The 14992-nt window shown below is 34.0% G+C and overlaps 1 protein-coding gene across 1 annotated transcript in view; it reads right to left on the reverse strand.

The window, feature by feature from the left end:
- The window catches only part of LOC150084394 (cell adhesion molecule Dscam1-like), a 687198-nt gene that overhangs the window by 228582 nt on the left and 443624 nt on the right, over positions 1–14992 (reverse strand). Inside the window, 1 exon segment of the mRNA XM_090376030.1 lies at positions 6120–6251. Within this exon segment, the coding sequence (XP_090232156.1) occupies positions 6120–6251 (132 nt within the window).

Consider the following 14992-nt stretch of genomic DNA (forward strand, 5'->3'; position numbering starts at 1 on the left):
ATCATATTGTGCTGTTTGCTCTATTAGAGTGGCCAGCTCTATATTCTTCTATTTGGCATCCTCCTTGTGCTATATTTTCTTATTGGCATTTGTGGCTTCTGTGACTATTGCTGTTAAGATATTCCTTTGTTCTAATTTATTTACACCCTCCCATTCTTTCTGTCCAGTTGACAGAGGATATTTAGCATCTTAAACTGTCACAGTCCCCTTTCCTGAAATTAAAACCCATACCTTTAATAATTGCAACCTCTTTCTTTATCTTCCAGCTAAGAACTGTGAGATCATTTCTGCCAATGGTTTCTGCACTATGAGCTCTATGATGTCATTTGGTTGTTTCTGTTTGGATTGGTTGTCTGTATCCATGGATGCGTCTTGATTATTTATGATGTTAAAAACGTTTTTATCAGCATTATTTGGAAAAAAGTGTTACATTAACTAGAAATCATCACGAAACCTGATGTGCATGTATTGTATCTGTTGCTGCAGTGATGCAACAAGTACAATTGAGCAATGATGCACTGTGTTATTCCATTATATCAGCATAATGATTAATACACAAGCGACTGTGCCAATATCTATAGCCCAGCTTTCAAAGGAATATCGTGAAAGAAAGAAAGGGAAGTTGGACAGAAATGTGAATCCAGATGAAATTCAACAAGAGTGTTTCGTTATGCCTGGGAGTTCTCAAACTGCACCTAAAAAATTTGAGCTGAAATAATGAAGGAATATCGTGAACGGAAGAAAAGGAAATTAGAAATTCAAACTATTCCAAATAATAATGAAATTCAACCACAGAGTACTACTATGTCTGATACTTGTCAACCACAGAGTTCTACTATGCCTGATACTTGTCAGGAATCTAAAACTGCAGCATAATGAATGAAGGAATATTGTGCACGAAAAAAAGCGAAATTAGAAATGGCTAATAATGAGATTCCTTATAACATCCCGTGTCTACACGAGCTGACAGTGAGTTTTGACAATTAGCGTACAAAAACCCATTTGGATTTAGTTATAATGTTTTGTGATCATTTATGGTTTCAATCAGATTTGAAACCATTTTCAACAACTTCATATGAATTACTTCAAAATGAATTTCATTTACAAGAAGTGAGTACTTTCATTACATGTAATACATGTCATACTTCATTAAAAGAGGGACAGATACCAACTATGGCCACATAAAATGGATTTATATATCCAACATATCCTACTCGTTTGCCTCCACTGGATGTTATAACTGAGCATTTGATATCACCATGATTATCTTTATGCAAATTCGTTGTTTAGGTTATGAACATGGACAATATGGGATCGTTGGAAAAGTACTAAATGTACCAGTTAATGTAAATATGATGGTTCATAAATTACCTAGAGAATTATATGACGATTATGCCATTAATGTACATATAAAATGAAGACTCATATATAAATCATCATATCTACAAGGATGTGTGCAGAAGAAAACAGTGAAAATATGGTTACGGTATTTGATAAATTCACCTTTGTATAAATTCTATGGCATAAAAATAAGTGATGATTTCTTGGGAACAAATTATGATAGTGAACAGGAACATTCAGATGAAATTGTGGAACCTGTCAACAATGATGATGAATTATTGTTAATTCAACAACAAACATTATTATGGTCTGAAGATTAATATTTATGTATAGCACCGGGTCAGAAATCATCTCCAACAAGTTTTGTATTTGATATACATGCAGAAGAACTTTCTTTTCCAGCTATATATTTGGGACATGGACAAAAATTTAAAAATGGGTTGAAAATTACTCTTTTTATGATGGCATTGAGTGAAATTCGTAGATCTGATCATCGTGAAGTAACTCCCCAACATTTGCTATATATGGCAATGAAAATTATGCAAATGTATACTGCAGAAAATTTGCAAATTGCATTCAAATCAGTAGGTATAACAGCTAACATTACTCATTCTATATTGAAATCAAAAGAATTTATAAACAAGTCATTAGAGATTGCTCCAGAATTATGGCATTCACTACAACTTTATGAATTAGTACAAGTTGTTCGACAGTCTGATAGTACATTTTCTAAAATTCTTACAAAAATAGGCAATGGAGAAGCATTATTACTAGATGAACTTAAAATTATAGAATCGAGATTTGTTACTAAAGATGATGCTACTAATTTATGTCCGCAAGGGATTCGAAATAAAATTCATAAAATGTCAGTGACTGAAACTGCAGGACTTCCATACATTCTACCATTATTGAAAGGAAAACCATACATGATTACTACAAATATAGATGTGGTAGATGGATTGGTAAATGGTGCAATCGGTACTTTAGTACATTTCGAATTTGAGGATAATGAAACAGTTAAATGAGTATGGATGAAATTCCCTGAGTCAAAAATAGGACATAACCTTCAATCTCGTTATAAACAATATGTGAAAGATAAACATTTACCTAGTCAATCAGTACCTATTATAAAACGATCAACTACAATTCCATTCAAGAACAATAGGAAATTAACATGTAGGCATACACAATTTCCTTTAGTATGTGCTTGTGCATTGACTATACATAAATCTCAAGGAGGGACCTTCGACAAAGTTGTATGTAATTATGAGAAAGATCATCAACAGCAACTTGTACACATGGCATTATCTCGAGTGTTCTCATTGCAAGGTTAATATATTACAAATCACCACAACGATTTCACATTTCACCACGGCAAAGCTACTAGTAATGTAGAACTTCGTGCTGAACTAGATCGCTTGAAAAATAATAAGCTAGTCTCTACAGGATGAACTGCAAGTTGTTGTTGTTTATTTGGTTTTTAGGAGCATTAGCAACTAAGGCCATATTGCTCCTGGATATGCGGTGGTCATTCCCTGACCTTTCCACATCGTCCGTATTTGGTGGTGATGGGCTCGAACCCCGGTCTAATCAAGAAGCGTCTGCTATGCACTGCTGCTCCTTCCCACCTGGCTATGGAGGCGCATGAACTGCAAGATTTCATACAAAGTGGTATATCTATATCGTCAATGAACGTACAAAGTTTATGGGCCCATGTTTAAGATATCGAAATGGACACAATCTTACAGCAATCCAAAATATTGATATTGAGTGAAATGTGGCTGGATAATGATGAACATATATTACTTAAACCATTCCAACATGTGACTCAATTTAAAAGGTCAGATGTTCGTAGTGGTGGTGTTGTGATATATCAACATGAAGGTTCAACTATCATCAGTACACCACATATCTTTGCACAACATATTAGCAGCAATGCAACAGCAGTATCAGATGAAACTGGAAACATTTGTGGATCTTTGCGCAAATTCAATAGTGAATCTATTTTCATCGTTGCCATATACATCACTCCGGGGATGTCATTAGATATAATTCAAAAATTCATAAACAAGAATTTGATGCTATATTCCATTGAAGGTGCAAAATTATTGGAAGAGCCACTGGATCATATACCTATAGTTCTCGCTGGTGATTTCAATCTAGAATTAAATTCTGAGGCTGGAAAGAAGTTTTGTAAGTTTATGAAAGATGTCTTCAGTTTAGATATTAAATCAAATACTTTAGTAAATGCTACACGTAATGGAACGACAATCGACGGAGTATTCACTCGGGAATTAAAGTCATTTGAGTGTCAAAATTATATATCTTATTTCAGTTACCATATCGCAATAATTTTAGTGTTATTATGATATATTTTATACGAATTATTTCATTGTACACTAGTACAATGAAAAATTCCATTCACTGTATTTCATTGTACTGAAATTATTTTTTCAATAAAAATAATGCAGCAATACTTCCTTAATTTATTTTACACTACCAGTTTCATAATGAGTTCCTGCAGTAACGACATTTTTAACGGCTGCCACTGTGACATTATCAGTCTCAGAGTAGAGCGGCGGCAACTCATTATGTAATTGATACATAATTTTCTCCTGGTTTTTATTGAATTTGAACTTGGACTATGTGATGTATCAATCACTAGAGGAGGAGGAAATGTCACTGGTTTTGTAAAAAGGTGTTACTTGCCTGGCCTGAGTGCTTAAGGACATTAGACTACTGCTGAGAGAGGACAGCCCAAGCCCAGTTGGAGATTGCTATGTCTGAAGGGATAACATCAGTCTGAATGGCCACTGTATGATTTTTTTGTGCAATATTGGCATAGGTATGTTTGGGAAAACTGGGTGCAATTTTTTCCTTGTTTCTTAATAACCTACTTTGTTTTCAACCTTATATTTTACAATGTTTCTTTTGGTTTTCCATCTTTCACAAGTTTTTGAGTACACAGGATGGTTGCCTTTACAGTTGGGGCATGTAATTTGTCACCAAACAATCACTTAGAATATGAATGGAGGATCCTCAGTTGGGGCACACTGAGTTTCCTCTGCATGTCATTTGAGAGTGACCATTTTTTTGTCATTTATAACATCTCAAGGGATTGGGAATGTAGGGATCAATGTGGAAAAGTAGATAACCTGCTTTTACCAGTGAGGGTAAAAGGAGGTTATCTACTTTGGGGTATTAAATGTAAGAATAATATTTCTTGTAGCTGTAAGTTAATTATCATTTTTAATCATAATTCATTTGACTTCAATTGCAATTTGTTCCCGAAGTTTTTGAGTTATTTCTTCCTCTATGACATGCAACAGATCCCCACTAGATATAACACTCTTAGACATATTTAGAATTGCATGGGGAGATACTTTCTCTGGAATTACAGCAAAATTTGCAACTTGTAGGAGTTTTTCTGAATGACTGCAGTTTATAGTTTACACTGGTAAATATCCTGACTGCAGTCTCTTAACCATCTTAGGAGATCCTGCAATACCTTCCAGGTGTTTCTGGATAAAGAAAGGAGATAATTTACTTAGAGGCTGATCTGCAAGTGAGTGCAATATGAGTAATACCGGAAAATCTGTTACTGAGGAAGTTATTTTAAACCTCATGGGTTGAGATGAATCATAGTCCATTTCTATTGCTGGCCAAGAGCTTGTTAGTTCTAAAGGTGGAAACACATTGTGATCCATAATTGCTCCTTTTAGCCCTTGACAGATTAACTTTTATGCAAAGGTTTGTGACTCCACCATGTGAAGGCAGGAGTGGTGCCATCAGTGACCAAGTGCTGGATAAGTTTAGTTTTTAAAGAAATTAATAAATATACTAAGAAAGTTATTAGTAAATTAATAAGAGGAGTTTACCTCAATATAGTATGTGGAACACTTCCGTATGATACCCTCCAGAAATTAAAACGGAAAAAACGAAAAGATCGACAACTTACCGGTACATTAAAGTAAAATATAAATAATTAAATAATCAATTTAACACAATTCAAAATCAATTTAAAACAATTAAAATTCAAATTAATGCAATTCTTTTAATTGCGTTAATTTCTTCTTCTTTTCTAAAAGAAGAAGATAGCATGGACAGTTACTCAGTGTCAAGAGACTTATTTTCCTATAATATCAATAAGCTAAACTGTAATAAAAATATGAATGTAGTAAGATAATGATGTCTGGGTATGAGAAATTACCTGCCAAAATAAGAACAAGAAATTTATTCATCCATAAATACAAATCGAAAGAGTAAACCAGATAGGACCTATGCATAATGGGAAGAGTAAAATTACAGATAATTCAGCCAGTGTGGTTGGTGAGCCAAATAGGTGTTTTGAACTTTACAAAGTAGAGTTTCTTCTGGGCTGAAGAGTACTGTGCAGGTGATCCGAGCACTGTAAGATAAATGACACTGATATCACAACAAGAAGAGCTTAACAGAAAAAGATTTTTCCATTAAGCTCTTGCACATTTTGTCTTTAGTAATAATAATTAAATAAGTAAATGAATTTTTAATTTTCAGCAGCACAATTCACAATGGGCTGTGATTTTTTTAAAGGCAGTATATGGGTGCACACTTGCAACCATACACTGTCCTCCTTACTTGTGCCAGCACACGATAACCACTAGACCACAGTCAGTATATTAATATCCAAAAAGTTAATTTCAGATAAATTTCACATAAAGCGAATGCACAGTTGTAGTTTAATCTGTGATGCAGAGGAAGGGGGATATGATGGGGAAAAAAAAAATCTAACTGCTCACCTGAGGCCAGTTTGTATTGTATTTTATAAGCAGTGATTGGATTGTTTCCAGTATAGGGCTGACTCCATCTTAATGTAATAGCCCTACTTCCAATTTCTGAAGCAAGTATGTTGCTAGGACTATCTGGCTGTTCTAGAAAACAATAAAACAAATAAAAAATTATCAAAATTTATTTATGTGAGGGAAAGAGGGGGAGAGAGAAAATGTAAACTATAAGCACACTTTTATATTTGGTATTACCTATACTACAAAACAGAAGCTACTGTACCTTTAAATACTTGTGTTCTCAGATTATAATCTTTTTAAGTTTATAAATGAAATATATATGTGAATTTTGTGTATTTTAACTTAGAGCTAATTATAACAATTTATTCAATAATAATAATAATAATAATAATAATAATAATTATTATTATTATTATTAGCCATATGGTGTAAGGAAGCCTGAGGTTTATGCTGCACCAGCCAAAAAAAAAAAAAAAAAAATTCTGAATTATCCTGAGAGAGAGAGAGAGAGAGAGAGAGAGAGAGAGAGAGAGAGAGAGAGAGAGAGAGAGAGAGAGAGAGAGAGAGAACAAGAGTCAGAAGTAGAAAGGAATCACCAAGCAAGAGAATAATGATGATATCCAGCTCAGGACCCTGGGTGTGCTAAGCCCATACTCACCAGATGTGAAGGTGCCTCCGTAGCCAGGTGGGAAGGAGCAGCAGTGCGTAGCACATGCTTCTTGATTAGACTGGGGTTCGAGCCTGTCACCACCAAATGCGGAAAGGTCAGGGAATGACCATCGCATATCCCGGAGCAATATGGCCTTAGTTGCTAATGCTCCCAAAAAACAACAACAACCAGATGTGAGCTCATGAGGTTAAGATGTTGTTGCTTGTTTCTTGTGCTAAGGCAATTATGGCTAATGACATCAATGGATCAATTTGCTGGATGAAAAACCTGAATTTCTATAATGAAAAAAAAAAAAAAAAAAAAAACTGTGTAGCTGCCATCCAAGACAAGCTAACTCACCGTGCTGTAAAAGAGACCCAAAAATAGTTCTTCCCATATAGCCAGGGCTCAAATTTAGGTCTTTTCCATAGAGCCTGGAAGGACGGTGATTTTAACCACTGTGCTAGGACACTTCAATAAGAAAATGATTATGAATATAAACAGCTATAAATGGTCTTAATTTAAATAGCTATAACTAGCTTTAATTTAAACATCTATAAATATCTTTAATTCAAAGGGTTGTAAATTTCTTGTAAGATTTTAGAATTTGAAGCATATGTATACTTTCAAGTTATATATACACACACCACATCAGTGACAAAAAAAAAAATAATAATAATATAATTTTATTCAATCTATTAAATAAAGTTCAAAATTGAAAAAAAAAAAATTAATAATGTTTTTTAACTAAGTATCACTACAAATAGTCATATATATTTTGAAATCATGCATATACAAAATACCTGTTTCCTGAGATTATATATTTTTAAATTTATAAATGAAATGTATATGTGACTTTTGTTAGTTTATCTTACAGCTATTATCACTACAATTTTTATGTAAAAATATAAGAAATATAAAAGATTAAAATCCAGGATATAATTTATTATAAATTATAACCAATATTCTATTTGTGCTGTGATGAAAAAAAAAAAAAAAAAAAAGAAAGAAAAAAAGAAAAAAATCCAATACGTGTGTGTGTTATATTATTAGTGTAGTGTTGTGTGCGTGTGAGGTAGAATTGATGTCGGTTAAAAATGCTAAGATGGAGGCATAAATTACACAAAATGCCATAACTAATAGGAGAAGGATAGCAGAAATTTGAGCTATTATAGGCATGAGAAAAAAAGAGAAAGAATGTGAATATCCTATGTGATATAATGAATTAAACAAAATTATAAGCTGAATTGCAAAGCCAATTAGAATCAAAAAACGGGTAGAGAAATTATGAAATTAAAATCTGATGTAAATATTGATTAAAATCTAAAAGTAAATATTGATAAGTAATCAGGTAAAAAATACAGTCTCTGATACATGATAAAGTGTGATCCCCTGATGATTTACCTGATTATGTATAAATATTTACTTTTAGCTAACATCAGATTTTAATTTCATAATTTCTCTACCTGTTTTTTGGACCTATAACCAAAATTACCCATTTAATCATTTTTATTTAATCAATTTTGCTTTACAGTTCCCTTCTATCTAATTGGCTTTGCAATTCAGCCTATAACTTTGTTTAATTCATTATTACATAGGATATTCACATTCTTTCTCTCTTTCTCACACCTATAATATCTCCAATTTCTGCTATCCTTCTCCTAATAGTTATGGCATTTTGTAATTTATGCCCTCCATCTTAGCATTTTTTAACAGACTTATCAATTCTACTTCACACATACAATCTTTTGTATCCTTAGTTGCTGCTTGATGCACTCAGGTGCATTTGTCATATCACCTTTATATTTATTTTTATCTCTTTTATTTTTATCACCTTTATATTTATTTTTATCCCTTTATATATATATATACAGTGAAACTTCTCCTAACGGACATCTCTCTACAACGGACATTTTCAAATTCCCCAACTCTCCTCTATTGGTTTTAACGTGTTTTCAGCTTCTGTCTAGCGGACATTCTCTGTAATGGACGCGGACAGGCAATCTGCACTGTTTCGTTTAGATTAGCACTTAATTTGATCTCCTCATAATGGACAGCGGGCGAGCTCATGGCCCTTTTTCTAGGAACGTTTCTTCCACGTATTGCCTCAATCGTGTGTTTATTTTCTATTTCTGATTCTCTGAATTTTATCAAGGTTTACATTGCGGTTCTAAACCCTTTTTCAAGAATTTTAAGGCATGTGTAAAACTTCTGATGAATTCGGTGTGTCGGGGGGGGGGGGGGAATTTTGTCGGCATTTCGTCTTTTGAGTTTGAGTTTTCAGTTTTGTTCAGTGTCATGTGAAGTGCACAATGTCTTCTCGTAAACATTTAACTTTAAAAGATAAAGTCGAACTCATTAATGCGTATGATCGGCAAAAAAAACAGTGTTCGCAATCTCGCTGCAAAATTCAAAATCGGGAAGACGCAGGTAAACGACATCCTAAAGAAAAAAAATGAACTGCTCAAACAATTTTGGCAACCCGTAAATGATCAGGTTCAAAAATCATTCCCGAAAACTGTTGAACTTCAAATTTCTCGCGCACGTGCTAAAAAAATTCCCATTAATGGGCCTATTATTAGGGAAAAGGCTTTGGAGGTTGCGAAATCTATGGGAGTAAATGAGTTCAAAGCTTCTGTGGGATAGCTAGACAAGTTCAAAACTCGGCATAAAATTTCTTGGAAAACCGTAAGTGGTGAAGGTGGATCTGTTGATACTGGGGTTGTAACAGAGTGGACCGTCAAATTGGAAGATTTATGTCGTGATTTTAAAGCTAAGGATATTTACAACTGTGACGAAACAGGGTTGTTTTTTAAAGCTCTTCGTGAAAAAACAACGAGTCTAAAAACGAAAAGTGCCAGGGCAGAAAAATTTCTAAGGACTGTACTATTGTGTACAAATATGCTGGGCGACTGTGAACAACCTCTTGTTATAGGAAAACCACAAAATCCTCGTTGTTTCAAGGGCATAAAGTTGAATCTTTTGAATGTTGACTGGAAGTCTAATAAAAAAGCGTGGATGACACGAGATATCATGAGCGAATGGATAAGTCACTTTAACCAAAACATGATTCGTCAAAACAGAAAAATTATTCTTTTCATGGATAATGCTGCATCTCACCCGCACATTGAATTGTCCAACATTCAAATCGTTTTCCTGCCACCAAACACATCTGCAGAGTGTCAGCCCTTGGATCAAGGGATAATAAAAAATTTTAAACTTCACTACAGAAAACGTGTTTTAAGACATCTCATTGCAAACATGTGTAACATGTGCGAGTGACCTTGCAAAGAAACTCAGCATCCTAGATGCAATTCAATGGATTTCCTCTTCAGTAAATGCAATTAGAAAACAAACTGTCATGAACTGTTTTGTAAAGTCTGCTTCTCAAACGCAAAAATTGAAGTTGTGAACAGCAATGTGGAGCACCAAGAAGAACAAGAACTTCAACATCTATTGATAATGTACGATACTTCCGCTACAAGTGACCCTGGCTACAAAGATATAGACTCGAACCTCACTACAGAAGATGGTGCTCTAGATATCAATGACATTATCATCGATATTTTTCAAGAAGTTCCTCATGAGGATGAAGAAATGGAAGGAGGTCATTCTGTCGAAGAACATATTAACGACGAACCACCGATGAAAACAGAAGAAGCGCTCATACAAATCAATCGTTTAAAAATGTTTTTCGCCGCTGAAGAAGACACTGAAGGACTTTCGATGGTTTCTTCACTCCAAACAAATGTTGAAAATAAAATTATCAGCCGGAAGAAGGTGCAGAAGAAAATAAGTGATTACTGTATGTATTTTTCTTAAGATAAAGTCATAATATGCATAGCACAATTGTATGTATATTATTTACAAAAATATTGTGCAAAATCTGAATATAATTTAATTTAATTATACATTAAACGTTTAACGATTTTTCTTTATCTCTTGTGTATGTAATTGTATATTATTTACAAAAATATTGTTCAAAATCTGTATATATTTTAATTTAATTTTACATTAAACGTTTAACGATTTTTCTTTCTTTCTTTTTTTTTCTCCCTCAGACTTCTTGTTAGTGGACACTTCTCTCTAACGGACAGATTTTTGTTCCCCATGGCTGTCCGTTAAAGGGAAGTTTCACTGTACACACATACACACACAGTCAGACCTCTTCTCAACGAACTTCCATACAGCAAATTTTTCTATTCAGTGATTTTTTTTTATTTCTCCTTGGTCATTGCATTGAAAACAGTTTCCGTATAATGAAGAAAATTTCCATATAATGAACTGATTTCGTGAGACCTCGGTACTCATTTGTTCACACCTCTGGTCTTTAGGCAATAGAGCTGTAGAAAGCATGAATTAAGAGCTAAAAGGATTAAGAGCTAAAACATTCCACAATTTAGTGGTGCCTGTAAAACCTATACAACTGTCTCTACTGTACTGAGAAGTCAGGCTGGTCAACTACTATCTATGTGTTCACAGCCAGCGGCAAAGTTTAAGGCATATTCCTGATGTGGATATTGGCTCTGGTCAGTATCCACAATACTATAAGCACCACCCTATTAGAGAACTGGGAGAGAGTGATTTTCCTTTATCAGGGAAATTTATCTGTTGTTTTGCAGAAATGAGTCAGCCACACTTTCACTAAATTTCACCTGTCTCTGTTTACATGATAGATATAAGTGGTCCCTAAATCAGTTTTGTTTTGGCTGCTATGCAAGTAACCTTTCTAAGAGAAAATCTTTGAGTGTAGTGGAAGTTGTTAATAGTGTAGATCAGCCAATCCTGCCATTTGGTCGATCTACACTTAACAGTGTAAATCGGCCAAAAATGCCAATTCTTTCGATTGGCATTTTTCAAGGATCTGTCGTATTGTTGAGATATGGTCTATACATGACCTCCAGACTGAAAAACCACTTTGTTCTTCTGACATCTCATGCAGGCTTCTAAATGGTTCCTGATCCATTTTCCAAGAATCTTTAATAGTGGGTTCAGGGTGCATATCCCTCTGTAATCTGAACAGCTTTTCCGATCACCCTTCTTATAAATTGATGTAATATATCCTGTTGTCATTTCTTTCGCTATTTCTTTTCCACTCAGTATACCCTTTAACAGTTTTTGTATCAAAACAGCCATTCCACTTCCTCCATATTTAAGAAGTTCCATATAAACTGCATACATTCCTTCCCTCCTTTAGTAAGAGTTCCACTTCCCTAACAGAAACTTTTTTTTTAGAATATTTTTTTAAATATTCGTAAATTTCTTCAGTATTACCTTTTATTTCTATGTTAATTGCAGCATCCAATTTCCAGGTGAAGTTGTTTCTAATGCTGTCATCCTGAAGTAGTTCAACATTAAAATGATCCACTTGTAGTATTTCTCCTTCCAGTTCCACCTCAGTGTTGTTTTAACAAGAAAATGGTCAGATCCACATTCGGCTCCCTGTAAACTGTGACATCTTTCAATATGTATGTCTTTGAATGTTTTAAAATAATGTAATCTATAACTGATCTAATTTGTCTTGTCTTCTGCAACCAAGTATATTTATAGATATTCTTGTGTTGGAAAAATGTGTGTTGTTTATTCTCAGGTCAAACTGTTCACAAATATTGAGTAGTCTATCTCAGAATCTTCCAATAACTTTGCTATTTTGTTCAGTTCCTACTCTTGCATTAAAATCTCCGATTAAAAATATCTTTGTTCTTAGGGATTTTTGCTATTAGTTTTCTTAAATCCTCCCAAAATTCATCCTTCAAGGTATCAGTGGTGTCATTAGTCGGGGAATATATTCCCAAAATACATATTTCTTTCCCATACATTGTCAATTCCAATGAGATCATTCTTTCATTAATAAATTGCCAGTTTTTGATGTTATATCTCAATTTCTTTTTAACAGCAGTAGAATCTCCTGTTCTTGCTCTATCACTCTTATCAACTCCACTGCAAAAATGGTAGTATTCTCCCATTATTTCCTCTCCACATCCCTTTTTCTCTGATAACATAACAATGTCTAAATTGAATTTTTGGAGTTCATCTCGAAGAAAGTTTCTTTTAGTTGAAAGACTCAATATTCCAGCATCCCAAAATCATTGTCCTTTTCCATTTGCAGAGTTGTTTGCAGTCCGTTTTCATTTCCACTTGTAGGTCGTTTAGCATTTGTGTAATTTTTATACTGAACAAGGAGCTAGCCTGTTGCAGCAATCCCCAACCTGGAGGACCAGGGTATCTCTCTTAGTCTGGCCTCTAACCTTTGACCTGTCTGGCTTGGGAGGCCCTACCAATAGTTAAGCTACCATCGACTTAGCTCTCCGGGTCATCGGGATACACAAGCCCCCCCCCCACCGCGACAAGGTGGAGAATACCACCAGGGGAGTAATCCAAGTATATGATATTAAAATTATTTTTTGCATCCAGTTCCTTTGTAACCACATCATAGCATCCAATCAAATTTGTCAGAAAAGACTTTCCTTTAACAAACCCATGCTGTGTCTGAATTATTACTACAGTCTTGTGTAGATGATCCTGCAATACATCTTTAACTAGTGGCTCCATTATTTTCCCCAGAACAAAAGTTAAACTAACTGGTCTGTAATTACTCATCACCCTTAGATTCCCCTTTGTGAACTGGGGATACATTTGCACATCTCCAGTCTGTGGGGACTTCCTCTGAGTCCACGGATGCTCTCGTAATTATGGCTAATGGTTTGCTTAGTTCCTTTGTCTCCTCCTTTAATATAACTGGATAGATCCCATCAATCCCAGGTGCCTTTCTTATGTTTAACTTCAACAATTTCTCCTCCACTTTGCTATCAGTTATTACAAAATCATTAAGCACCCTGTTACAGTTTGATAAACTTCTGGAATTTTCCTCCCTTAATAACTCCTCATGTGTGAATGTAGATGCAAAATATTCATTCAGTTTGTCAGCTATCTGATCAAGTGATCCAATCTGATTCATCCCCTTCCTTTTAGAGTTTATCCAAGGAAATGGTGGCCATGGAACATACCTTGTGAGACATATTTCCATATAATTCCAAGTAAATGGCACACCCTGTAGTTCAAACAGATTGTTTTGTTTCATAAAATGATGAATATTTGGTTCTATTTTCATTTGTATTTAAAAATGTATTTGTAGTTTTGTGTGTTTCTTAGCTTTTGTAATTTACAAAACTTTTCTGTCATTTAGTGCTAAACCTTTCTTATTATTTAATATATTTTCCTCTTTCTTATGTATTAAAATTATATTTCCCTCTTTCTTATGTATTAAACTTATATTTCCCTCTTTCTTATGTATTAAAATTATATTTCCCTATCTTCCATTCTTATAATGATGTTACATATATTTTAATGGACATGTAAAATAGGCCAACATTCTTTAAGCTTTTAAATTGAGTGCAATATATGAGAAATTAATGCACATATATGCAAAATGTTGGTATAATGAATACCAGAGTAATAAAATATTCAGTAAAACAATCACTTCCTATCCGCTAACAGTTTACCAGGTACTGTACTTTTAAGTAAAAACGTTTCATTTTAATGAATATTAGAGAAATGAAAATATCAGTTTAGCACAAAAATTCATCCTACTATTAAAAAAAAAAAAAAACCATAATCAACATAACAAATTTGTAAAAAGAAAATTTACAATAATAAAGATTCAGGGCAAAAGCCTCAAACTATTTGGTGTCTCTCATATTGTGGACTTAGTTTCACAACTGGGTTGTCAGATGCTATAACATCAGGGTAAATCAATGAAGGGCCAAATAGCTGTGAAACAGCCATCTGGGTGGTGGTATCTAGTGAGAACAAGTAAAATAGTCTTCTCTATTTGGAAAGTGTTACTTATTCAAAATGTAACCAAATAGGCAACTATTTAGTTATACTTTGCATAAGTGCATTGTGAAGGCATTCACAATATGAGATGTAATGAAACCAATGCCACTGTATTAACTTCAGTTAATTTACCAAGTATAGACATGATGCATTTGCACTTTACAGGCATAAAATAACCTATATGCCAGTAAAGTGCAAATATTTCTTATATTTCTTTACAGGCATATAATAACTTATATGCCTGTAAAGAAAATATCCCTAAACGATATGATGTACATTTTTAGATCTCTGCATTTTAGCATCTGCCAATGCTGCTATGATTTACAGACTGAGCAGTTAATTGCCTGTTTAAGATTAATGGATTTGATGAAGCCAGTGGACA

This window comes from Mastigoproctus giganteus, chromosome 6 (genome assembly GCF_048544385.1).
Source record: "Mastigoproctus giganteus isolate SK-2022 chromosome 6, ASM4854438v1, whole genome shotgun sequence".
Taxonomy (NCBI): domain Eukaryota; kingdom Metazoa; phylum Arthropoda; class Arachnida; order Uropygi; family Thelyphonidae; genus Mastigoproctus; species Mastigoproctus giganteus.